This window comes from Leuciscus leuciscus, assembly GCF_965113295.1.
Source record: "Leuciscus leuciscus genome assembly, chromosome: 14".
Lineage (NCBI taxonomy): Eukaryota > Metazoa > Chordata > Actinopteri > Cypriniformes > Leuciscidae > Leuciscus > Leuciscus leuciscus.
The window spans coordinates 25,975,124-26,002,373 of record NC_138738.1 but is presented as its reverse complement, the minus strand read 5'-3'; the positions used below and the strand labels follow the sequence as shown (position 1 = coordinate 26,002,373).

The 27,250-nt window shown below is 38.6% G+C and overlaps 2 protein-coding genes and 1 long non-coding RNA gene across 3 annotated transcripts in view; 2 read left to right on the top strand and 1 right to left on the bottom strand.

The window, feature by feature from the left end:
• The window catches only part of LOC309513990 (sphingosine kinase 1-like), a gene marked incomplete at its 5' end in the record, with an annotated part of 37,993 nt that extends 30,272 nt beyond the window's left edge, over positions 1–7,721 (top strand). The window contains 2 exons of the mRNA XM_082190109.1: positions 3,107–3,222; positions 4,065–7,721. Of these exons, the coding sequence (XP_082046235.1) occupies positions 3,107–3,222; positions 4,065–4,920 (972 nt within the window). The 3' untranslated portion in view covers positions 4,921–7,721. The remainder of the gene's footprint in view (positions 1–3,106; positions 3,223–4,064) is intronic.
• The window catches only part of LOC309474494, a 255,496-nt gene that overhangs the window by 109,982 nt on the left and 118,264 nt on the right, over positions 1–27,250 (top strand). The window lies entirely within an intron of this gene.
• Positions 7,307–27,250, bottom strand: part of ube2o (ubiquitin-conjugating enzyme E2O) — a 95,069-nt gene continuing 75,125 nt past the window's right edge. The window contains exons 15-20 of the mRNA XM_082136703.1: positions 26,921–27,191; positions 14,879–15,349; positions 13,639–13,775; positions 13,278–13,481; positions 11,116–11,173; positions 7,307–10,524 (exon numbers count right to left, since the gene is read on the bottom strand). Of these exons, the coding sequence (XP_081992829.1) occupies positions 9,770–10,524; positions 11,116–11,173; positions 13,278–13,481; positions 13,639–13,775; positions 14,879–15,349; positions 26,921–27,191 (1,896 nt within the window). The 3' untranslated portion in view covers positions 7,307–9,769. The remainder of the gene's footprint in view (positions 10,525–11,115; positions 11,174–13,277; positions 13,482–13,638; positions 13,776–14,878; positions 15,350–26,920; positions 27,192–27,250) is intronic.

Genomic DNA, 27,250 nt, shown 5'->3' with positions numbered 1-27,250 from the left:
ATCTGCTGCAGTCGATGAAAACAGTCAGAGAATGTGTCAGCGAGTCGTGTGTCCCAGCATTAATCTGCTATCAGCGGCTCAAACCTCCGTTACTAACTCTAAAATGACGTTTTGGAATTAGCAAATTAGTCCTACATACAAGAGCATTTTAATGACAAAAACTTTACCAACGTCTTGAAATACATAATCTGAACAATGTTTCGAGGTGTGGTAACTGTAGTATAAGCGGAATAATTGACTTCAGGCCGTTGAATTATTAGAAAAATAATGCACACCCGAGGTGTAACGGCCACTCCGCTTCGCGTCGTGACCGCATTACCACCTCGGTGTGCATTATTTTTCTAATAATTCAACGGCCTGTCGTCAATTATTCCTTACATATTCGGCAGTTTTGCAACAACGGACCGAATAGCTTTTCTCACGTCTTTCTCCGCTGCCATTACTGAACTCCAACTCAAACTGACGCACTACATCAACGTCATCGTTCTCAGCCACTCCCTCTGTTCGCTGATTGGTCCTACAAAAAAATGGTTTCTGGAAACCTAGGGAAACACCGGGACGAATTTCGCGTGCGATATTCGCCGACGTTTAACGCCTCGTGACTAAACAAAGGGCGCCAATGTGAGTGTGCACACCGACGCGAAAAACGCCACGCGTAAAAGCGTATTTTTTTTTAAACGCCTCGGGTTCGTTTTTTTTGGTTTGACGCGCCGCGTCAAAAACTATCCGACCAATGAGATGGGCGCTTTTGCTCACGTGTCTGGAGCTTCTGAAGTTACAGTAAAACACAACTTGGGGGCGCTCAAACACAAAACGGTCTTGCCGAGCACATATACGTAACAGCGAAGAAGATATACGCCAAGTAGCGTCTACACTGCCCATAGACAGACACTGCCGGGAAGAAATGACGAGGAAGATGCAAGGCAAGATGAATGTAGATGGTCTCGTTGGTGTCGGAATAAAGAACTATATGACAAACGCGACAGCGACTACAAAAATCTTGTTAAAAGAGAACTGTTATGAAGTGGTATTGCAGAGTATAGACTGTTATGGAGTGGTATTGCAGAGTATAGACTGTTATGGAGTGGTATTGTATTTCTGTTTTACATTAAGCGCCATCTAATGTCAGGGAATGAATTTGCATGTTCACTCGGCTCATCGTCAGCGAAAAACGCTTGGGTGTGAACATAAAAAACGCGTTGAAAAACGCTGGCGAATAACGCGCGCCGATATTCGTCCCGGTGTGTACGGGCCTTTAGAATATACAGCAGTCCCAGACGTAGTACTGAAGGAAAATGAAATTGAGCGGAAGTGCGTAGGAGGGTGCAGCCAGGCTAGGAGGTGGGTGCCCTAACAATGAGACTTAAGGCCACATCCACACGAAGCCAGAGCTTTCCCTATCCGATATTTTTTTTCCCGTTCAAAAAAAAAATTCCGTAAACACGGCGTCGTCTCAAGAAATATCTGCGTACACACGAAACCACTGAAACCGACTCAAAACGATGTAGTATACATGCCAGACCAGTATGTGGCGCTGTAATTCTGCCACAGACCTACACTAAAAACGGAGAAGAAGACTTAAAGCATGCGCATAAACCAGGGGGGTAATCGAGCTCTCGATTTCCGTACCACCCCCGGCGGCCGCCATTGGCTAACAAGCCTTCACCTGCTGTTAGCATCCCATTGACTCCCATTCATTTTGGCGTCACTTTGACAGCGAATAACTTTACATCTGAGGCGTTTAAAGACTCCATTTGTCCATTATTTATTTCTAAAGAAACACGACAATGTATAAAATGCTCCATTACCTTGTATCTTACGTCATGGCCCCGTAGAAGCAGTTTTTGTAAAAACAGGCTAACGATTGCGTCATAACCACGCGACTCTCTGGAAATTACCGTAGAGACAGGAGGAGAAGCTCGCAGTCAATCGGGGGGACGTGGAGGCATAAAGTCCGATAAAGTCAAGGGAGAAGCCCATAGAGAATCGTAAAGTTTCTCCTGCTCCTAGCTCATGGACAGCTCCTACTCACGCTCTCCGTCTCTGCAAGTTTCGGAAGGGAATGATTCAGATTTCTCTTGGCACAGCTCCTAGAAGACTTACAACTGTCAGACAGGCTGCTCACGTCACATCCACGTCGTCAAGCTCAGTTTGAGTCTGCGCAGTTCGCTCGGCAATCAGGAAATGAGTGCTTCTAATTTGCTTCACTTTTCTCCGTTGAAACCTATGGGGTCGCTGTGTCCAGTTTATATACTGTCTATGGCATAAACCTTGCGCGCTGTATACAATGGTTGTATACAACAATAATATTAGGCAGTAGCTTCTTTTTTTCTTTTCTTTTTTCTTTTTTAATCAAGAACTTTGTTGAACAATATGAAAAACCATAAATGTAGTTGCTGTGACTTAACGGTGTCTGACTAGTTGACACTTGGTGTGATGACATCATCGTTTCACAAAATGTACGGATTGGCCGTACACACGAAAACGCAAGGGCGGCGTTTTCAGATTTATCCACCTTGGGACCCGGTTTAAAAAAATAGCGGTTTCAGTGTCCGAAAACGCCGGATCCGTGTGGACGAAACGCCAATACGATAAAAAAAATTATACGTATACAGCGAAACGCGTCTCCGTGTGGACGGGCCCTAAAGATCACAGCCTCTAGTGTTGGTCACTAACGCTCCTCTTAAGGGGAAGGGGAGTGAGGTTTACCTGCACAGCTCTTACTACATACAATCTCTATTATATTTTCATCCATAGTTTGTCTAGATGCCTAAAATAGCTTTTAAAAATAGGTATGCATCTTTTTAGACACATTCCTTAATCAATTGAGTTAAAAATTAAAATTGTCTCAAAATATTTTGCCATTGTCTGTTTATACTGCGTGCACCATCCACTATTTACACTTACTGTAAATAGCATCTACCCTTTTTTACACTTAGTGTAAATTGCTGCTGCCAAACATTTTAAATAGTTTGACCTTCTTTTATTGTTGACATGTAGCCTTTTTCAAGTGTTATTTGCATAGTATTCCTTTAATAACCTGGAGTCCATGGGATTGTCTAGTGAACTCCTGGCTGCTTTGCCACTGAACCCAATGTTTTCTCAGGTGGTGAATGGGCTGATGGAGCGTGAGGATTGGGAAGAAGCTATTCAGACCCCTCTGGGAGTGCTTCCGGGGGGTTCTGGAAATGCTCCGGCAGCCTCTGTACACCACTATTCTGGGTATGAATTTCCACAGCTCATATATTGCTTATGTGGAGCTATTAGCTATAGGGCAGCAGAGACCTTCCAGGGCACATCTGGGAAATTTGACTATTACACAAATTTTCTCTTTAATTCAATCATAATTTAAATAGTCATTTTAAAGATAATTAATTAATTTAAAATAATTATGAATTATTAAAAAAATTCAGAATCATTAACTTGTACATGTAAAAAAAAAAAAAAACCTGAATCTGCATTTTGGTTTAATAATTTAAGTGATCCATTGTGACGTCAGCATAAAGAAATCCTGCAATTTGGGCTCAAACCTTTCAGTTACTAGTCGGGTTCATACTGTACAATTTTGGCCACTGTTTTGCTGTCTGAGATCAATTTTGGGGAGAAAGTTCTCTTGCCATAGGGAAGTCTAAGTGATCACGGACTGGTGAGACTTGGATAATGTGACTTTTTCTCTGATTGCTGATTAATTGCCTTTCTGATAAATTTTGGATTTAGAATAGTCATGGCTTTTACCAAAGATGTCACTGAAATCCTATTAAACAATCTGACAAGCAACAATTGTTAAATAACCATAAAAATCATTCACTGCATCTGACTTCATATGAACTGTTCCTGTGTTGTTTGGCTGGGTTGCAAGTGAGCTGAAGTGTAACATCCAGCACCTTAAACTGAAGATTCTACAAATTTAGCACATATCAGTGGGATAAACAGACAGACAGATCGTTAGTGGTCCTACAGGTGTGATGGAGGGAGTCAAGAGAAGATTTTGTCATAGGTTTGTGGTGACTGGTTTAAAGGGTTATGGTGTGCCTTGACTGATGTGGCTTGTGGCTGTTTTTCAGGTTACAAGCTGTGTCCAGTGAAGAGCTGTTGGTCAGTTGTGGCTTCATGTTATGTAAAGGCCTGGTGTCACGACTGGACCTCACATCTGTATGCATGGCCTCCAGTCAACGTATGTTCTCCTTCCTGTCTCTGGCCTGGGGCTTTGTGGCTGATGTAGACATTGAAAGTGAGAGGTATCGCCACGTGGGAGCCCGATTTACGGTGGGAACCCTGGTTCGTCTGGCTTCACTAAGGGTATATAGGGGAAAACTAGCTTACTTACCCATAGAGAACTCCATGTTTAAATCCAGTCCTGCAGAGTCACTTGTATCATTTAGCCACACCTTGCCCAAGTCTAACTCTGATACCTGCTGTTCTTCAAATGACTCACTTGGTCACACTCTCCAAAATTCCAGCAACTCCAACAATGCTTCCAGGTCAAAGAAAACCAATCCATCCTCTGTTTCTGTATTTGGCCCTAAAGACTCCCTACTTACCCCCCTCAACCAGCCAGTACCAGGCCACTGGACAGTGGTTCAAGAGGAGGATTTTGTACTAGTTGTGGCCATGTACCAGTCCCAACTTGCAGAAGACATGTTTGCTGCTCCTGCATCCAGACTCAGTGATGGCATAATCCACCTGATCTATGTGAAGGCGGGTATCTCCCGCAGATCTCTCCTGCGCCTATTCCTAGCTATGGAAAAAGGAGGCCACCTAAGTATAAACTGCCCTCATGTGGTTTATGTTAAAGTGAAGGCTCTGCGGCTTGAACCATACTCACCCAAAGGGATCATTACTGTGGATGGAGAGCTGGTAGAATATGGACCGGTACAGGCACAAATTCATTGCAGCCTTGCAAAACTCATAGCTGGGTGACTAAACAGATATGGTGCTGGCAGAGTTGTTCTTTTCTGTATAATGAAAGTAGAGACTGGGGCTATCAAGCTCCAAAATAACAAATAAAAATAGCCCATCTGACAAATGCATTGCATCAAAAGTCTTTTGAAGCCATATAATAGCTTTTTAATGTGACAACTTGAATTTTAATTAAAATTTTGTTTATTTACTGAAATATTTCCCTGCGCCTTATACCTAAATCAAATCAGAAGACTTTCATTTGGTATGTGCTCGCACCGAGCTACTGCACCATATGCTATGTACTTGGAATATAGTGCATTAATAATATGAACTACTTTTATAATGCTTTCGTGGTGTTTATTTTGTCATTTTGGGAGTTTGATAGACCCTACCACCTTTCACTTAAGTTATATGAAAAAGCCTTTTGTGTTCCATGGACAAAGTGATACCGGTTCGAAACAATGTTGAAGGTGACTAAATGTCAATTTCCATTTTTGATTTCAGAATGTGTAACTATTCTGTAATGCTGCAGTGCTATAACTCTGGCAAATTTCATCTTAAGCAGGCTGCTGGACTGAGTTTTGTATTACTTGTGTGCATATACTGTATTGGTCAATTGTCAATTATTGATCAATTTTGAAATATGAACTTTCCTTTCTGTGCTGTGTATGTTTTTAAACAACTTGCTAATTTCTTTGCAAAAATTAATTTGCTAATGTACAGGTGCTGGTCATAAAATTAGAATATCATCAAAAAGTTGATTTATTTAAAGAATTCAACTTAACAGGTGAAACTAATATATTATATAGACTCATTACATGCAAAGTGAGATATTTCAAGCCTTTATTTGTTATAATTTTGATGATTATGGCTTACAGCTTATGAAACCCACAAAATCAAAATCCCAGAAAATTAGAATATTACATGAAATCACACAGTAATTACACAGTAATACCATGGTCATTGAACCAGGTTTTGGTTATTTTGGCAGTGTGGGCAGGTAGACGGCTGTGTTGACTCAGGGTTTTATAAAGCACAGTGGACCAAAGTCCTCTTTTCTGATGAGAGCAAATTTTGCATCTCATTTGGAAACCAAGGTCCCAGAGTCTGGAGGAAGAATGGAGAGGCACACAATCCAAGATGCTTGAAGTCCAGTGTGAAGTTTCCACAGTCTGTGTTGATTTGGGGAGCCATGTCATCGGCTGGTGTTGGTCCACTGTGCTGTCCACTCAACGCAGCCGTCTACCAGGACATTTTCAGAGCATTCATGCTTCCTTCAGCAGACAAGCTTTATGGAGATGCTGACTTCATTTTCCAGCAGGAACTGCACCTGCCCACACTGCCAAAAGAACCAAAACCTGGTTCAATGACCATGGTATTACTGTGTAATTACTGTGTGATTTCATGTAATATTCTAATTTTCTGGGATTTTGATTTCATGGGTTTCATAAGCTGTAAGCCATAATCATCAAAATTGTAACAAATAAAGGCTTGAAATATCTCACTTTGCATGTAATGAGTCTATTAGTTTCACCTGTTAAGTTGAATTCTTGAAATAAATCAACTTTTTGATGATATTCTAATTGTATGACCAGCACCTGTATTATATTGCTCAGCATTGCTGAGTAATGATTGTGACTTCTTTAGATTGCTTAGTTTTGCACTATAAATTGAATATCTAATGTATTACGATATAAATGCTTCAAAATCTTTGATGTGCCTTAACATCATGAAATCATCATCTTGTACTAAGTGAATGTTACAACAATCAGATATATTTTAGTATAATTTAGTAAGTCAAGATTTGAATGTATTAATATTAGTATGTTAGGGACAGGGAATAAAGTTGTCTGATAGGAAAGTGGAAGTAACATTGGTTACCTATTAAATAATCAATGTATCCTAACAATACTACAAAGTTCAAAATTGATGTCAGATCTGATTTAATGCTCAATTCCATGTTTTTTGGAATAAGTGGCTGACTCATTTTCTACTGTTTAAAGTCGTGTTATATTGTCTGAGTAATCTATATTTTCACTCTAAATTTTTCTATTGGAAAGTCAAAGCAAAGAGAGAGCATTTCTCTTTATTTTTTGAATAAAAGTTTGTTTAAATGCATGTTGTTTGTTCTTCCAATGCATAATAAATTCCTAAAAAGAAATGAATACTTAAGTACAAAACAGGATAATTCACAATATTTTCCCATGGTTCTGCTTGCAAAGTTTAATGCTTCACTTTTTACATTTAGTGCAACCAAAATAAAATAAAAATTACAAATGAAGCAAAAAATAAATAAAGAATAATACAACACACACTCTGCGACACACCCCAAGTCCACTTTTCTGTTAAATATATAATCTATATATTATAAGCATTTCTATAGTCATGACTTCTGTACAGAGAATTCAGGCTACAAATCATGTTTATTAGTTTACCAATACAGGCCACTGTGGAAATGTTTACATTGTACAGTCAAGTCTCATGTAGCCATTAAGGCTTAAAGCAACATGTTACATGCTTTGGCTGTTATCTCTCCTCATAATGGTTTGATTAAATTCATAGTATATTACACACACACAACATAATTCCTAGTTCAAAGTGGATGTCTGATTCTCGCTTGAAACTTAGCTTCACATGTAGGAAATGTTCTAAAAACAAATCATGGAGGGCTGAACTGGTGAAAAAGAGTTAGAGGAAGAGAGACTTGCAATTTAATCAGTTAATGGAGCAAATGTGCATATGAAACAATTTGATAAAGCATTTTTTCTCTCCAAATACCAAACTGTAATAAGCTACAAATTCAAGAGAAAAAGTAGAAATTAAATCATTTTATCTAAAACATCTCAAAAATATTACTGGCAGCGACTAATGCATGGAAACATGTATGAGAATTTCTTAAGATGGCACAAAGCCATCAGCCAGAAACTTATTTTTGTCTTTCAAAAGACTTGAATGCTAACGTGCAGAAAAACATCAGCAGTATATTACATCTACACATCTGCCAATCAGCCCAATAGCCAAACTACAGCAAGAAAGTATGCTGACTAGAAAGACAGGAAAAAATACAGCCAACTGCTCATAACTCCAATAGAAACATGATATGCCTTCCAGTAATTATATGCATTCACTTTTGTGCAAAACTAAGAAAATTATGAGGATCTGTTACATGTAAAACTTGTGTCTGTGGGCTGTGCTTAATTACAGCTGGCCTGATTTTGATGTAAACAAAAGAATGAGGTTGGAACTGTTAGTTCTGAAACTAGTCTGCTGCCTCCTAGTGGTCTGGAGAACCACAGCACCAGGATTAACGAAGCTTTTTCTAAATCACAGCATCTAAATCATGTCACAAAGATACATATGATATCAGGAAAAAGTTGATTAAATAGTGTATCAAACAAAACAAAAATGTATATAAGCAAATAAAGAAATAAACCATTTCAGTTGTTGAAAGAATATGACTTCTTAGATTGTGCTTGTTAAAATAATAATTTGTAACATTTATGCCTCTCCACCATAACTAGTATCTTGACTTGGCCCCTTAATAGAAAATGACAATGCAGTAAAAAAGGGAACCCTAGGTTCAAGCTTGAAATCAGTTTTAAGGCAACAATGTTGGACAGAGGAAAGAGTTAGGAATGGGAACGGTGGAACTCGTCAGTGTTCAAACCAGAGACCTTCATGCAAGCAAAGCTCAAAAAAAAAAAAAACTATCTGCATAACCTCTTCAAATGATTAGTTGACTCTGGGTTCCTTCTCACATGTTTAGAAGACTAACCTACCAAAGGTCCCATTGTCTATTCACAAATGTGTAAACTGGATTTATGATATCTTTCTGGTGAAAGTGTAAGAAAAGTTGTAAATAATATTACTGTACAGAGAACACTAGCTAGTAAAGTTGAAAATATTTCTGTTGTACCATGGAGTTTAAGGGAGAGGGAAAGGGGATGTTAGATTCCAGTTTTAAGAGTCAAGAGACACACTTAGTGTGTCTGGTTGCTTTTTGATTTTTAAATGTAAACTTGACACTCAACTTTCATATGATTTCGGTGCAAAACACTAGCAGGAATGATCAGGCTCTGTACAGTATAGATGACTGGGCAGTTGTGTCTTTTTTGGATCAAAAAGCAAGTCACCAACATCTTTAAAAGAATGATGATATTGATCAAGACTGAAAAGCAATGCAACATATAAAGCAGCACTACATTTGGAAATATGAACCAAAGAGGAAGTCACGCTTGGAGATATAGTTATTTGATGAACCAAGGACTAAAAAACAAAAACAAACAAATCTGGCACATCTGATCTGAAACTTCATCCTTACTCCTTTTTTCTGCAAGCGAACTTCCTTCCACTTGTGCAAATCAATATGTGGTGACAGTCTGGTGGTAATCCCATAAAAAAAAAAAAAAAAAAAAAATAACAGTAGCAAAGGACAACACCTAAGACCAATAGGAGTATCCCTCTGGCACGGGTTATAACCACAAATCTTGAAAAATAAGTCACAACACAACAAAAGATTCAGTCATGCCTTCAGTATCTCTTAATGTCTCATATCTGTCCATACTTCCCTGAGAGAGCGGTGTGACGGCAGAGTTGTTGTCAGGGAAACAAGATAGAAGCATATGATATTTCAACATTGTTTAATACAAACAAATAATATGTGCTGTCACCCCATGACCAATGAGAGGCAACAACAAACAAAGCAACTAAAGATGTGCTACAAAGCAATTAACAAAGGCTGCTGGGAACATTTACAGCCTGATGAGGAGATCCAAGTTCCTTGCCAAGGGTTAAAGGGGAAAAACACAGCTCTTGGGTTGAATAAACAGGGAGAAAAGAAAAAAGGGAAAATTACGCTGGAGGGCCATTATTTGTTTTCTGGGTATTCAGGAACGCCAGCAGCTGTAAGAGTAGCTCGATACTGCTGCAAAACTACACGCATGCTCTTTACAAAGCCTTTGGAAAGAGGGAAGAGTGGGAATCCAATATCTGGATAGCCACTGCGCTCTGGTAGGAAGCTCCGATAGCTCTTTCTCCGTTTCTTTGGTCTCACAGCCGGCTGAGACTCCTGACATGGTTTTACACTTTGAGATGTCACAAAACCAGATGCCCCTTCAAAACCTTCTGGTATTTCTGATCCTGCACCACCCACCACTGAGCTATCACAATCAGAGTTCTGGCTCAGGTCCCGTTGCCTGGCTGATCCAGGAGGTAAACTGGGCCCCACTGTGGAAGGACTGAGACCCGAGTCCTCAAGCTCCTCTTCACTTCGCACATCCTGTTTGCTTGGACTACTGTGGGCCAGAGCTGAGGGGATCTCCTCCAAAGGTTCTGCATGGAGGCTGCCAACCCCACATCGTGAAGCACGGTCGGTCACTGCCCCATCCAAATCTAGCCAGGACTCCAGCCGATGGACCAGCCGCCAGCCATTGCAGGCAAAGTGCTCGCAGATCTCCTGCTGAAAGACCTCCACAGGCTGCTGGAGAAGTAGAGTCATTGACTGCACCATCTTAATGAGTGCCATTTCATTGTAGCAGCGACTGTTCTCGTAACCCTCTTGAAGTCCTCTGTCACTGTCAAAGCCAGCCTCATTATAGTATGGCTCATTGACAAGGATCAGACCTAAAGTGGTGGAGACAAAATACACTTAAAAATGTTAGAATGTTATTAATAGTCTTGCAGGTACAATAGAAAAAAAACAGGAGTGCCTCTAATGAAATCATACAATTAAAATTACATTTAATAATTTAAGTTTCAAATAAACACATTTCCAAAATCTGACCCTCCAAAAGTGATACTTAACAGAATTTTTATATTTGGGTGAACTATTCCTTTATCATTTACTCTTTGACTTTCATCAAAATATATTCTTTACTATTTCACAGATGACAGAATGTTGGAAACCAAACAGTTTTGGTCCCCATTGTATGGACCAAAAAAAACAAAAAAAACAGAGACATTTCTCAAAATATCTTCTATTATGTTACACAGAAGAAAAAAAGTTTTGGAACGACATGAGGGTGAATAAATGATGATAGATGAAATATCCTTTTAATGTAGATGATATTAAAATGAATAGTAGGGCTACTACTGCACCAATCACAAGATCCCTTATGGTTTTCAACCTAAATATGGGTTTAAACCTAAATAAAGGTTGAAAAATTACCACAAAAATATACTCTATGTTTTATACTATATACATTTTTAATTAACCTTGTATAGAGATAAGCACTTGCAGTAGACTGGATTTGCTGGTCCATCTTTCAGTACCCTGTGAAAGGAAACATAATAAAAATCACACGTCAGCATTGACCAATAATCATACAATGCAATTAAGGGCATCAAGGATTTGGTGATAAAGCCAAATTGTGCTTTTCATGAATCATATTAACAGAGTGGTCAATCAAATAATCAAACTGTATCTTTTGAAGTAAAAGAGTTTGATATTTGAAGAAAAAAAACTGGATGACTAGCAATTTCCTACTACTTAATTCTGAAAAAACTGAGATTCTAATTATTGGACCAAAAAAACGTCCTCACGTAATAACCAAGAATACGGTCTAACACTTGATGGCTGCTGTCAAGTCCTCGTCGTCGGTTAGGAACCTGGGTGTGCTCTTTGATACCAATCTTTCATTTGAAAGTCATGTATCTTATCTGTAAAACCGCATTTTTTCATCTTAAAAATATTTCTAAATTATGTCATATGCTCTCAATGAAAAATGCAGAACAATTAGTTCATGACATCGAGGCTAGATTATTTTAATGCTATTATGGGTGGTTGCCCTGCACGCTTAATAAACAAACTACAGCTGGTCCAAAATGCAGCAGCTAGAGTTCTTACCAGAACCAGGAAGTATGATCATATTAGCCCAGTTCTGTCAACACTGCATATGCTCCCTATTAAACAAAGTATACATTTAAAAATATTGCTGATTACTTACAAAGTACTAAATGGTTTAGCTCCCCAGTACTTGAGCGAGCTCTTAACGCATTATAGTCCGTCACGTCTATTGCGATCTCAAAATTCCGGCCATTTATAATACCTAGAATATCAAAATCGGTAGATCCTTTTCCTATTTAGCACCAAAACTTTGGAACAATCTTCCTAACATTGTCCGGGAAGCAGACACACTCTGTCAGTTCAAATCTAGACTAAAAACACAATGCATTATAGACTTCTATAATTCAATGTTAGGCTGCATAGATTAAGTCAGCCGGAACCGGGAACGCTCCCCATAAATCCTGATGTACTTGTTACATCATAAGAAGGATGGCGTCTACGCTAATATTAGTCTCTCTGTTTATCCGAGGTTTACCGCAGTCTGCCGGATCCAGGCCGTATCCAGATCTGATGAAGGACCTGCGCCTGGACACGATGACAACGCAGTCCTGAAGTGTCAACCAGTCCCTCCCCTGTGAAGGCCTCCTTCCATTTACCTCAGTACAGATAAAATGTTGTCGGGATAATTCCGATTCGCATGGCTACGTAGATGCGACAAAAAAAATTATGTATTATAAAAGGCCAGACAAGTAGTTTATTGAGGGTTGATTTGTAAAGGAGGACTAAACGCCTGCGCACATATATATTCAAACGCGCATACCTTTGGACTGAACACGTAATGCGCATCTGTGTTTTTGCGGGTTTGCGTTTTTGAGGTTTGCGCAGAGATAACGGATAATCACTGCACCTTCGAACCTATTTCAGGGAGTGCGTTCTCGAGACACCAGGCACTGTTTTTGTGCGGATGGGCGGCCGAAGCGTGTTAGGGCTTTCCTCTTAGAACAGGGTTGTGTTAGCGGCCCCTAAATTAATAACTAATGATCTTCGCTACGGAAGTGAATCAATCAAACCTAACTTTAGCTGGACAATAACTTTATCCTAGAGATGTTGTAAAGCCTAGACAAAGTAATTTCGTATTATCACTGTAAAGCTGCTTTGAAACAATCCATATTGTTAAAAGCGCTATATAAATGAAGGTGACTTGACTTGATATTATGCATGTACATGGACTTTCAGAACTCAATTTCTTTCTTTTTTTAAACAAGAATACAAACAACACTATTACAAATTTTACCAAATTTCGTTAAGTTTCTACTAATGCTACATAAAAATGTTAGTCACTCATAACATGTTATTCATAGTCTTGCAGATACAATAGCAAAAAAATGGGCCATTTCATTCCAAAGGTCAGAGAGACATTAGAAAATGGTCAAAAGTTACTAATTTGGGATACGACCCCCTGAAAGTTCAAAAATGTAATACATGCAACATAGCAACAAAGAAGAATGACCAAAGGGAGTGCAAAGAGGTTGCTAGTTGAAAATCAGAAACATACCAGTCAGAAATTAGAACAGAAAGTAAGTCAGCTCACCTTTCCAATCCAGGTGCCGAGAAGACTGACACAAACCTTCCCATTGTCATAGAGGTTGGGATTAAGTCGGCCACTGCACTGAGACAGGTAACGGAAGAGAGGAGGAACAGCAGGATAGATATTAGGAAGCTGAATATCAAAGAGGAAGAGTCCATCCTCATAGGGAGTGCGGTTAGGGCCCTTAATGAAAGCTGAGAAAAGGTCCTGAAGAAAACAACAGGAAAGGTTAATCGAAGAAAATAGGAACTTTTGATGGAATTTTCACAATTGTTTTCCATACTTTGTAAAATAAACTAAATGCAACAATCAAAATAAATACTAGGAAGAGTTCATAAATATGTAGTAAGCAAGGCAAATTTACCATTCTGTCCTCAAAAGTCTTCACCATGATGCCATCGGGCAGAGAGGTGGCCAGCAGGGCCATTTCTTTCCTTACAGTGCTAAAGAACTTCTTTGCCTCTGCTGGCTGGAATTCCATTTTTTTAAAAGAGTGGGTGTCTATGGCAAGAAAGAGGGTGCATTTTTAGATGGCTTCTAGAATGAAACTATCATACAAAGTGCTGTATGAAATTGATGTGATGATTTTTGTTCAAGAAGATATAAATAATTGCCTATTGTTCATATAAGAAGACACTTTCATGAAAATATACAGTAGCAAGTCAATAATTCCTAGGGCTGCCCTCGACTAAAAATGTTTCTAGTCGACTAGTCGTTCATTTAAGCAATTAGTCAACTAATTGCATGCGTACATTAGTAAGTCATAGAAATAAATCATGATAATGAGCCTTTAATTGACTATATATAATAAATAGCCTAATAAGCGCTCAAGCGTGTGCATAAAGCTTGCCACAGCGCACCGGCAAAAGTAATGATTATGAATGTTTCGTGAAAAAACTGTTTTTGAAGTTTAAAAAATATATATTTCTCATGTCTGTGAGGCAAGTGTACACTGAGTTTTGGTTTATTTTTTTTGATGCGCTCAAGTTCTCAGAGACCGAGACGACAGAAAGCGCATCCTGTTTGTTTTCTTTATTTTACAAAGGCACAACTTTCTTGTTATTGCAAGTTTACACAAATAAAAGTAGAATGATGTTATCTCTCTTATCTGTATGACCAAAAATGACAGAGTATTTTAAGTTGTTTCCGCTGTTGTCACGGAAAAATGCAAGTGATTGCACCAGCACCTCCATGTCAGATAGTAAAGCGCGCTATACTCTAGATTCGACACTCGCACAAACACTTGTACACTCGCACAAACACATATGCGCCTAATAATAGCACACATGTATCAAGGTTGACGTTGGAGCAAGCAGCCAAGTTACTGACATGTTTCAAATGATAAGCCATATTTGAGGTCATATTTGCCCGAAATACTGTAATTACCACAAGGACCCGCCGTTAACAATCTGTCCCTCATGTGTGACTTTGTCACTTCCTGTGGAGTTTTTTTTTTTTTCAGTGACTAACCGACTAATAAAATGTTTGGTCGACTAAGGCTTTTCTAGTTGACTAATGATTAGTCGAATATTAGGGGGCAGCCCTAATAATTCTAATGTTATTTAAAAAAAATAAAAAATAAAAGTTTGGAGTACAGTAAGTACCTGGTGCCCATTCCAAAACAGAAAACACTTCCCCTTTAGCACTGGTGAAGGTGACACCTGGTTTGCCTCCACTCTGCTGACACAAAACTGGTGTGTCACTAGGCCACTCAGAACGCAGAGGCGTCTGTGGTTCAGCTAGCACTGGCGCCATCACCCTCTCCTCCTCTATAGCAGCCTCCATTTTATCTTCTTCTACAATGGCCACATTGTCTAGAGTCTTTTTCAGGTTTTCCTGAAGTTTCTTAATATCATCCAGAAAGCGTTTTTCTTTTGTGGGTTTGGCATCAGCAGGGGTTGTGGCAGCAGTTGCGGCTGATGGTTCGGCAGTGGGTGAAGTGGGTGATCCGGTCCAGAGCTGCTCAACAGTCATGTTCTTTAAACTTTCTAAAATCTTTAGGGCTTCTTTAAGCTCACGAAATCCCCGTGGTGGAGTCTCTTTACTGGGCTTCTCTTCAGGCACAGCAACTCCACCTATGCAAGGAAAAATAATTAGCCTTTAGGTGAAAACACCAATTGCAACATCAAAGACAGACAACACTGATGTCCAGGGCCATTAACTAGTGGGAAAAAGTCAAGTCAAGTCAAGTCAAGTTTATTTGTATAGCGCTTTTCACAATACAGATTGTATCAAAGCAGCTTCACAGTATTAAATTAAAATAATACAACAAAGTTTGTTTCAAGAGGAATTTATTGATTGATAAAATTAAATTAAATATCCCCAAAATATCCCCAACTGAGCAAGCCAAAGGCAACAGTGGCAAGGAACCGAAAAACTCCATCAAGTGACCTAATGGTGTCCTAAAACTCCATCAGGTGACCTAATGGAGAAAAAAAAAACCTTGGGAGAACCCAGGCTCAGTCGGGGGCCAGTTCTCCTCTGGCATTTATGAGCTAGAGGCCGGATTGTAGTTTGAACTATAGGATTATATGAATGCCTGGCTGAAGAAATGCGACTTTAATCTAGTTTTAAACTGGGAGAGCGAGTCTGAGCAACGAACAGTATCAGGAAGACTATTCCAGAGTTTTGGAGCCAAATGTGAAAATGCTCTCCCTCCTTTGGTGGTTCTGGATATCCTAGGAAAGACCAAAAGCCTTGAATTTAGTGATCTTAAAGAGCGCGATGGATTATAGGGCGATAGAAGATCCGTTAAATAGACTGGAGCTAAGCCGTTTAGGGCTTTATAAGTCAGTAGCAATACCTTGTAATTAATACGGAACTTTATAGGTAACCAATGCAGTGATGATAAAATCGGTGTTATATGATCATATTTTCTTGATCTCGTAAGAACTCTAGCGGCGGCATTTTGGACTAACTGTAGTTTGTTTATTGAGGATGCAGGACAACCAGCTAATAAAGCATTACAGTAATCCAGTCTCGAGGTCATGAATGCATGAACTAACTTTTCTGCATCAGAAACTGATAGCATATTACGTAGCTTAGCAATGTTTCTAAGGTGGAAAAAGGCGGTTTTTGTAACATATGAAATATGATTTTCAAAAGACAGGTTGCAATCGAGTATAACACCCAGGTCTTTTACTGTAGAGGATAAAGTAACAGGACATCCTATGATGTTAAAGTTGTATTGTGCGAGGTTTTGTGGGCGGTTTTTTGAACCGATAAGTATTACCTCTGTCTTGTCTGGATTTAATAAAAGAAAATTACGCGTCATCCAATCTTTTATATCTTTAACACACTCTGTCAATTTGGAAAATTTAGCGGTTTCATCCGGCCGTGATGAAATATATATTTGAGTGTCATCAGCATAACAATGGAAACTAATTCCATGTTTCCTTATAATATTTCCAAGTGGCATCATATATATTGAGAATAACAGAGGGCCTAACACAGATCCCTGCGGCACTCCATAGTTTACTGGAGTTATGATCGATTTTTCTCCATTTAAATAGACAAAATGGTAGCGGTCAGATAGGTATGATTTGAACCAGCTTAACGCTTGTCCTTGAACACCAGTATAATTTTGTAGTCGATCTAAGAGTAATGTGTGATCTATAGTATCGAACGCAGCACTAAGATCAAGTAAAACTAGTATTGAGATACAGCCTTGGTCAGAAGCTAAAAGTAAATCATTTGTGATTTTAAAGAGCGCAGTTTCAGTGCTATGATGCGGTCTGAATCCAGACTGAAACTTTTCATAGATATCATTTTGTTGCAAGAAAGAGCCCAGTTGAGCGGACACCAATTTTTCTAATATTTTAGACATAAATGGAAGATTTGAAATGGGTCTACAATTTGCTAGATTATTATGATCTAATTGTGGTTTCTTAATGAGAGGTTTTATAACTGCCAGTTTAAATGTTCTTGGAACATGACCTAAAGATAAAGACGAGTTAATAATATTGAGGAGAGGCTCTTCCACTACAGGTAACACTTCTTTCAGTAGTTTAGTTGGTATAGGATCTAATAAACATGTTGTTGTTTTAGATGAAGTGATACGTTTATTTAACTCTTTTTGTTCTATAGTTGTAAAGCACAGTAATTGTTCTTGCGGGGTGATAATTGAAGATTGAACGTTTACAATTGTGGTTCTGATGCTTTCTATTTTCTCAGTGAAGAAGTTCATGAAATCATTACTACTGAACTGTAACGGGATATTTTGTTCGGGTGACGTCTGTTTATTTGTTAGTCTAGCCACGGTGTTAAATAAAAACCTTGGATTGTTTTGGTTGTTTTCTATTAGTTTGCGGAGGTGCTCAGCCCTGGCCGCTTTTAGGGCCTTTTTATAACGTGACATACTGTCTTTCCACGCGATTCTAAAGACCTCTAAATTAGTTTGTTTCCATTTACGCTCTAAAATACGGGTTTCTCTCTTTAAAACATGCGTAGTATTGTTGTACCATGGTGCTTTATTTTTCTCTCTGACCTTTTTTAATTTAATAGGTGCAACCACATCCAATGTTCTAGAGAGAATGGTGCTCATAGTGCTAGTTAGTTCTTCTAGTTCATCTGTTTGTTTGGGTTCAGGCAGCAGCTGAGACAGATTAGATAAGCAATTTGAGAAATTATCTATGGTGGATGGGAGGATTGTTCTGCCTGGTTGATAACGCGACACCGCATGACATATTACAGCAGTACGTAATATGCAAGTTACCATGTAGTGATCAGTGACATCATCACTTTGTGGAATGATATCTATATCGGTTGGATCGGTTCCATGTGATATAATTAAATCGAGTGTATGATTAAGACGATGAGTTGGTCCGGTGACGTTTTGCTTGACCCCAAATGAATTAAATAAATCTGTAAACGCAGCCCCTAACGCATCATTTGGATTATCTACGTGTATGTTAAAATCTCCAACAATTAATGCTTTATCGACATTGACTAATAGGTCTGAGAGAAAATCTGAAAACTCTTTTAGGAAATCAGCGTAAGGCCCTGGCGGTCTATATACGGTATCCAAGGCTAGAGATAATAGGGATGTTTTTCTAACATCTAAGAGCGTAAGATTTAGTACAAGTACTTCAAATGAAATAAACTTATAACCCGTTTTCTGAGTAACATTGAGAATATCTCTATAGATGGTTGCAACACCGCCGCCACGACCAATCAGACGGGGCTCATGCTTATAACAGTATCCAGGAGGAGTAGACTCATTAATACCGAAATAATCATTTGGTTTAAGCCAGGTTTCAGTAAGGCAAAGTACATCGAAGCTATTATCTGTGACTATTTCATTTACAATAACTGCCTTAGGTGTGAGTGATCTAATGTTTAGAAGACCTAGCTTTAGAAATAGTTTTTGTTTACTAATAGCAACATTTTCTGTTTTAATAACAATTAGATTTTTCCTAGATCCTGCAGTAGATTTATTATTTGATCTCACTAAATGAGGAATAGACACAGTTTCTATGCAATGTTCTACACTAGTATTTATATCAGTTAAATTGGTGCAGCAGAGACTATGATTTGGACTTTTGGTTACTAGTCAAAGGGTATTTAACATTTTGGAGATGTTATCGGACAGAATATCCGCTCCGAATCTGCTTGGGTGTAAGCCATCAGCACGGAAAAGCCTAGGACGCTCCCAAAACAGATTCCAATTATTTACAAAGAGCAGTTTCTGCTCATTGCACCATGACATTAACCATTCATTTAGCGCAAATAATCTGCTGAACTTTTCATGCCCTTGTGGGAAGCGGTCCTGACACAATGATCGTTGTTTCAGGCGATGTGCTGCGTACCGTATCGATCAGATTCCTGAAGTCTTTTTTCAGAATCTCCATCTGGCGCAGCCTGATGTCGTTCACTCCCGCGTGCAGGACCACAGTTCCGACGCGCTCGTCACCGTTCAGGATCTCGGGAACGCGAGCAGCGATTTCAGAAACACGAGCACCAGGAAAGCAGTGACTGTGCACCTTACTATTACCTAACGTAGCGTGTACGTGCCGAACAATGGAATCGCCGATGATCACAGCATCGCGTTCTGTTTCGCGAAGAGGGGAGAAGCGGTTTTGTGTGGATAACTCGAAAACCGGGAGGGTCGGAGAAAGTCTTGGTCTAAACCTGACTCGCGTTTTCCGCTGCGGAACCACCCAGGCTTCGTGGTGGCGTGTTGGAGCCGGAGTGAACGAGACCATGGCTGATCGTGACCGATGCTGAGGAACGCACGGAGTAAACGCGGTCGGAGTCAGCGGGTTAGTAACGTTAAACACTGATTTGTGTGCATCGGCGCGTGATGTTTCAAGAGCCAAACACCGGTCTCTCAGCTCGGCCTGTCTCAATAAAAGGTCGTGGATCTGTTTCTCAACAGCTCAGACTGCAGTGCGTGCAGCTCAAATGTGTCCTCACCTGCACCAAAAGGTAGACTACTTACATCTGATATATTCGCCATTTTAACAGATGGACAGTGAGTTAGCAACGAAGCTACCAGTGATGCTATCAATATTAATACTAATTTATGACTGAAGTCTTGGATATAATCCGTTTTTTTTAGTGGTAGGGGTGTAGAGTAGACGCACGATAGGCGAAAAAAATGTTTGTTTGTAAATGAGTTTGGAGAAGACGCGTTCAGCCGTGATCCACGGACGTAACCTTTAAGAGTATGCAGCGTTGGATCACTAATAGGCTTGAGACGCGTCTGCTCAACAGTCCGCGTTGTAACTATGAGGTTTGAGCAGTAACGTTAGTGCTTCTCAGCGAGGAAAAGTGGGTTTGGACAACAATGTTCCCCCAAAATGTTTATTGCCATATCAGCATATTACATGGCAGATACATATTAAACATTTAACAACATAATATCATAAATACAAACATTTTAAACAATTCAACTTAGACAAAAATAAAGAAATAATAATAATAATAATAATTAGTACATGTACACAATGAGTACAAGTATATCAAATATTCTTTAAATGCACTTGTGAAAAAAAAAAAAAAAAAAAAAAAAAAAAAAAAAAAAACTTCTGGATCCATAAATAATAACGTTTGTCCTGATAAAAAGCGCTGTCTCGTAACATTAAAGATTGGGCAGTCCAAAAGTATATTTCACAGACAAGTTGGTACTACAGTATTGACATTTTGGTGCTTCTTCACCCTTGAGTCAGTCTAATTTTACCTATCCAACACCTTGTAAATACAACTTGGTCGTGTCTTGATTTAAAAGAGTAGACATCTTTTACCAACCACAGAATTTATTTTAAATAATGTGTTATTTTGATATTCTACCAATTCTGCTTGCCGTTTCTCTAATTGGTTGATTAACGGATTTATGTCCGAAGGTGGGATTTGGCATTCACTGATTCTTTCTGCAAAAACTAATGCAACCATGTCTGCTTGCTCATTTCCAATAATGCCACTATGTCCTGGAATCCAGCAGAAAACAATATTGTACTTGAGTCTCCGTAACTGATTTGCTTTGATTAATATATCAATGATATATTGTATACTTTGTCTTCAAAGACTCAATAACTTGTCAACAGGATTTTTGTCCAATAAACACTATAAAGTGCCGTTCTCCTGCATTTTCAATATGTTCCAACTTCCAAGGCAAGTAATAGGGCACGAGCTTCTGCTGTAAAAATGGAACTTTGGTCTGGGATACGAATGCCATACTTTTGGTGGCCAATTACTGCTGATGCAGACATGTGATTGTCAATCTTTGACCCATCAGTATAGATAGGATTATGATGTGGAGACATGCTGATGATAAATAAGTGGATGAGTTTCAGCCTTCTTATAACAGGACAATTCCAAATTGATGCATAACTTTTTCGAACTGGACAGAAGTGAATCTGGCTTAGATTGTCAAGATTTATATCCAAGTTTTCTATAAGAGGTCTTATTCGTATTCCAAAGGGTCTGATATAACTGGGTCTGACATCATACAGATGTAAACATTGTGGGTAGAAAATTTACTTGTACGCTGGATTATGCTGATTTTTCTTTACCTTGATTGCATATTGAAGGGATAATTTCAAACGTCTAAATTGAAGAGATGGTTCATTTGCTTCTGTGTATAGACTTTAAACTGGAGTGGTCCTGAAAGCTACTAAGGCAAGTCTCAATCCTTGATAGTAAACAGTACCTAGCATTTCCAAATATGATTTTCTAGATATAAGAGCTATAAACTATGCTCCCATGATTCAGCCAGGAACAGACCAACAGTCTATATAGCTGCAAAAGAACTGTGCAATCAGCACCCCATTTTGTTTTTTCTAGTACCTTAATAATACTCAATGCTATTAGACATATGTTCCTTAGATACTTTATGTGGGGAATAAAAGTAATTTTATCATCTCATACTAGTAAACATAAAAATGTAGCTTCTTTGACAACTTTGATGGGCTCTCAGTCAATAAATAATTGTGGATCATGATGCAAGGACCACAAAAGTGAATACAAATAGTTTTTGTCTTAGAGAATCTAAAACCATTGTCAACGCTATTGGTCAGTAATTGTTGGGGTCGGTGTGATCCTTGCCTGGTTTAGGAATTGGTATGATTAATGATTCTTGCCAGGATGGTGGAATAGTATCCATCTTCCAGATTTCATTAAAACATTTCAGCAGAACAGGTAAGATGTTTTGAGGTAAGTATTTCAGGAATTGATAAAGAACTTTGCCAACTGCAGTGTCATGGCAGCTACTTAAAGAATTTTAGAGTTCCTCTATCGAGAAAGGTTGGTTGTATAGTTCAATATTTTAAGTGTGAAAATTCAGTTCCCTCATTTCTTGCAAATTCTCTGTAATTTTGGATGATAATGTTTTTGCTATTTCATGTTTTTGAGTTAGTAGGGTATCTTGGTCATTAATGTTTTTCTTGTAATCCGGTTTTCAGTTGTTGGTTTTTTATTAAATGTCCTCACTGCTTTTTTCCGTGTCTCAATAAGGTTTTTACATTTATCATTGAACCATGGACTTTGTTTCTTGAATTGTTTTGTAGAAGTTTTTGGAATAGTCTCATCAGCTACTGTAACCAATGTATTGGTAAACCATTTTATGGGATCCTCTTGGTCCTGAGGTTTCTCATTGAATCTCTCAAAGCAAAAGGCTTGGAAAGCATACCAGTTAGCTTTTTGTATCTTCCATTTTTGAGGTCTTTGCTGTATTTATGCTAGTCTTGAAGTTATAATTAAAGGGAAGTGGTCACTCCCACAAAGATCGTCCCACACTTGCCATGCAAAAAAATATCAACAATTAATAGTTCAGGTTCACAAATAGTTAGTTCAATGGCAGAAAAGGTTGCATGACCTGGATGGAGATAAGTATGTGAACCATCATTTAATAATAAAAAAAAAATATTATCCTTTTTCCTTTTGTATCAAGTTGATTTCCTTCCCATAGAGGGTTGTGGCCATTAAAATCAGGAGGAATGTAAATAGAACACAAGGTAAAAGTTTTGTGCAATGTTAGACGAATTGCTATTGCCTGTAGGTTGGCATCAATTTCAATATGGCTGTAAATGACATAATTTCTTATTAATATAGTTGAGCCGCCAGATGGGTGTTGAATATTTGGACCATACACATTAAAAAAGGAAAACTGTTTCAGAGACACACTGCAATTTAGGGTAAGATGGGTCTCCTGGAGGCAAAAGCCAGAGGGTTAAACACCGTTGCTAAACGTTGTAATTCTGCAAAATTGTCTTAGAGACCACAGCAATTCCACTGTATTATATGCTTATCCAGCTTCAAGTGGGTAGAACAAGCCCCTTATTTCGAAAATAATATTACATGTCAATTATTTAATTCCTTCATAAATTTTAATAATGTTAGCCTATTAATGCTAGCCTTTAATAAAGTGTTTCCTCCCTGAAATGTTTAATTTCGAGAGAGACTTGGCGCTTGTCAGAGAGGGAGACAAAAGAAACTTGCTGAAAGAGATCCAGTGGGTCTGCAAGAAAAACGTCTGTTCTTAATTTATTTTGCACTATTTACTATTCCTGTTTGAATTGTACACAGCGACGCTGCAATTTATTTGTCAAAACAAATCTAAAATGTCGCAAGAATAAGAATAAGATTCTGTATTCCTCATTTTACATAAAATCGCACAGGGAATAAACAAACTCTATGCAAAACTGTAGGCTAATAAATAAAACTGTCCCAAGACTATGTAAACCTTGAAAATGTGCAATATACATTTACATTTTTATATTTAAAGCAATAGCATACTATTTAGTAGGGGGGGCTCGCTCGATACCACTTTTTCATGTCCGATACCGATACCACAACCTTGAGTATCTGCCAATACCGATCCAATACCATCTTTTTCTCCCTCTTAAACAATTAAGCTGTTAATGGTTAACCCGAACCAGTCTAAAATAGTCAAAATATAAACACTTATTATAGGTGTACCATAGTGATTCAGGATAAGACGAAAACATGGTTTGGGATTCACAATGTACTCGCTCATTATATCACAAAAAGTTATGGACTGCAGCTTTAACCTAGCCATCTAAAAAGCATCATGCTCAAACAGTGCAAGAAATGTTCTACTCCTCTAAAGGAAGAAATACATAGCCCACAACATGACTCCTGCTTCATTTTTATTTAAAAATGCGGCACACTTTTCTTAATGGCACTCGTGCCTGTATAAATTCAGCATAGTCCTTTCCATGATGCTTCTGCAAGTGTTTAATCAAGATTGTGGTGTTGAAGTTTCCAATGCTGCTGCCACCTTTCGAAACGCTTACATTGCATAAATTGCACTTGGCTTTGGCTTTTAGTAAAAAATAACTCCACACAGCTGACGTGATGACTCCGGTCTCACCTCTCACTATCGCTCTAGCTACCGTTCACGTCACGTGTTGCACCGGTCACGCCAGTGTTGCATCGGTTAAGAGCAAATATTTACAATGTTGTTGTCAATAAGCCTATCAATTAAAAATAAACATAACCTACTACTAATAAAAATGACAGACAATGAATAACAACTAGGGGTGTGACGAGACGCTTACTCCACGAGACGAGACGAGAGACGAGACGAGACACGAGATTGGGTTCACGAGAACGAGACAAGACGAGATTTTTACACAATTTTTAAGAAATCCTCAATGATGAAATATATGAATGGAAAATAGTCTTTTATTCAACTGAAAATCACAAAATGCAAAACGATTTAGGTGCATTTTGAAATCAACTTGTAATGAATGTTATTTTACTTCTATTTTAATTAATTCTATGCAGTAAAGGACATGCAAGCACTGCAAAATGTTTTGCTATAAACTCTACCGTCTGGCTTCTCCCCTGTACGATTTCACATGAGAAATCTAACTCCTTTCCACAAATCGAACATAAAAAATTAAAACAGTATAAATAAAATAAATATAAATAACTGAAATAACACTTTAAATGCAAACAGTAAGTGTGTATCCATAATCAAAATACTGCTCTCTCAAAACTACAAGTTCAAACAGAAACAATTTTTTCCTTCAAGCATGAAAAAGAGATAAATTAACTACACAGAACAGCCTAAGATTATGGTCATGTTCTTTTTCAAGAATATAAGCATGTCGACGATTTCTGGCAGCAGTTGAGACCTTTGGGCAGGGCTGCACGATATGAGGAAAAGCTGCGATGTGCGATAACATTGTTTAATATTGCGATGTCGATATGACTTGTGATATGTGAATGTTAGCTATACTGTTCCCATGTCTTAGTGCTTTAATAGGTTCTTTGCGTGATAGGTCAAATGTTTATTACCTGCCTGGTTCAGATTACACTATTTTAGCACGATTTTGGCACGATCCGTTTCGTGGAGATTCGGACAACGGGCGCCGGGACGCAAGATTCGATAGTTTCATTTCGTATAGTGTGTCATAGTGGGCGATAACCTACGCGTCTGCGATGCTTCAGGACATCACGACAGAAAGACTAGCATGTTTAATTTTAACGGTCCTCCACGACGGGTTGAGTGCGAGCGAGAGTGAGTGTGCGCGAGTGAGAGTGCGAGCAACAGTGAGTGTGCGTCAGCGTGCGCGATCTGAGCGTGTGTGTGTGTGTGTGTGCGCGCGCGAGTGAGTGAGTGAGTGAGCGAGGGACGTGTGTGTGTGTGTGTGTGTGTGTGTGTGTGTGTGTGTGTGTGTGTGTGTGTGTGTGCGCGCGCGGAGTGTGTGTGTGATTGGCCCGGCACACAAATGATTTAAAAGTGGCAGGGGCATCTTCAATACTAATTTCACCCTCACGCTCCATCACTGACATCATTCACAACAACTCACGAGACAAAGTTTCACCTCGACGAGAAATCTTGTCGCGTTTTAATCTCGCGAGATCTCGTAACACGAGATCTCGTCACACCCCTAATAACAACGCTCCGAAAAGTGTTCAATAAATTGAACTGAATCAATAAATGTACCTTTCAAACGTTCTTATTTGTAACAATTATTAAACTAGACAACAAACTGATGTTGGCTTGGGAAACCAAAACCTTTAACTGGGGCTCGAACTTGGATCGCCTTGAGCACAGTTGCACCACGTGTTAAGCTGCTACTAAGCTATTGTCTAATCACTCTTAATACTCCCATGCAAAGCCTAACTCAAGTAGCCTATAAACTACGCTTTAACTCTTAATACGCCCATGCAAATGTGTAGCCTATATAATTCGCATTTCTATAGTTTTTTTTTTTTTTTTTACAAGGAGAAAATTACATAATACATATTAAGACTTTTGTTTTATTTTTTTTATATGGGCTATTAGTTGGCTACTGCATTATAAAGCAGTCCATTGCTCGCAGCAACTAAACATATCAGGTCATTATATAATCAAACTATAAAGATTATGGACAAGAAGCCAATTCGCTACCATCATTGCAATATTCTCCAGAATTATAGATTGTTAAGCTTTGAAAGCTTTAGTGATTTATGTTTTCTCAAACTAACTTTCAAATGTCTCAATAATATAGCACCTGAGCCACTTAGTTCATTTGTGCAGAGACAAAACATCAACAGAGTCACCAGAGGTTCTATCAATAACAACTGTATAGTTCCGTACCGTAAGACTTCATTTGGTCAGTCTGCTTTTTCATATAAAAGTGCAAAGTTGTGGAATTCATTACCCACTGAATTTAAAACCATGACTGAGTTTAAAATGTTCACTTCTCGAGTTAAGTCTTGGATGAAAACGAAACAGGAATGTACCCATTTGTAGATAGCTGGTTTGTGTATGTAAGTGATTTATATTGTGTGTCTGTAGATATGTTTTTAAGATGAAATAGAAAATGTTGTAGTGTAAAGGCCCAACCATGGACTGGAGTTGAAAATTAGCAATAGCTATAAACTCTTTTTGCATAGCATTAGTTACAAACTTGTTTTGTACTATGTTTAATTGCAATGTCCATGTCAAATAAATGAATAAATAAAAATAAATAAATAAATAAAAATAAATAATAAAAAAATAATAAATAAAAACACATTCTGGTTGAGTACCATCTGTATACTCCCTACAGAATGGAATCTCACTTAAGATGGCAAAATACTACATTTTTTGTATCCATTTTTTCCTCTTGTAAAACAATGTAAATGGACCAGAGTGAGCACTTTATCTGATCCTTAATAATCCAGCAATATAATTGTAAGAGATTCATTACCTCCAGGAAGTTCAGGTGTGGAGACAGCTCCTGGTGAGTCTGTAGTCGTGGAAGCATGCACGCCATGGGTTTTGCCATCAGAAGTGACACCTATGTTGGGGGAGGAGACTGGGATGGTTTCCCCACCACCTGGTTCCTCTTCCACTTGTCCATTATCTGTCTCCCAGCTATCACTCTCATCTTCCCATTCTTCAGATGAGGCACCACTACTGCTGCCCTCTGCAGAGTCATAATATGTTTCTTCAATCTCAGACTCTACATTATACAAGTGCTAAGAGAGAAAGAATAAATTAGTGTTAGTTCCAGGGTCATAGGTGGGTGTGTGCATAT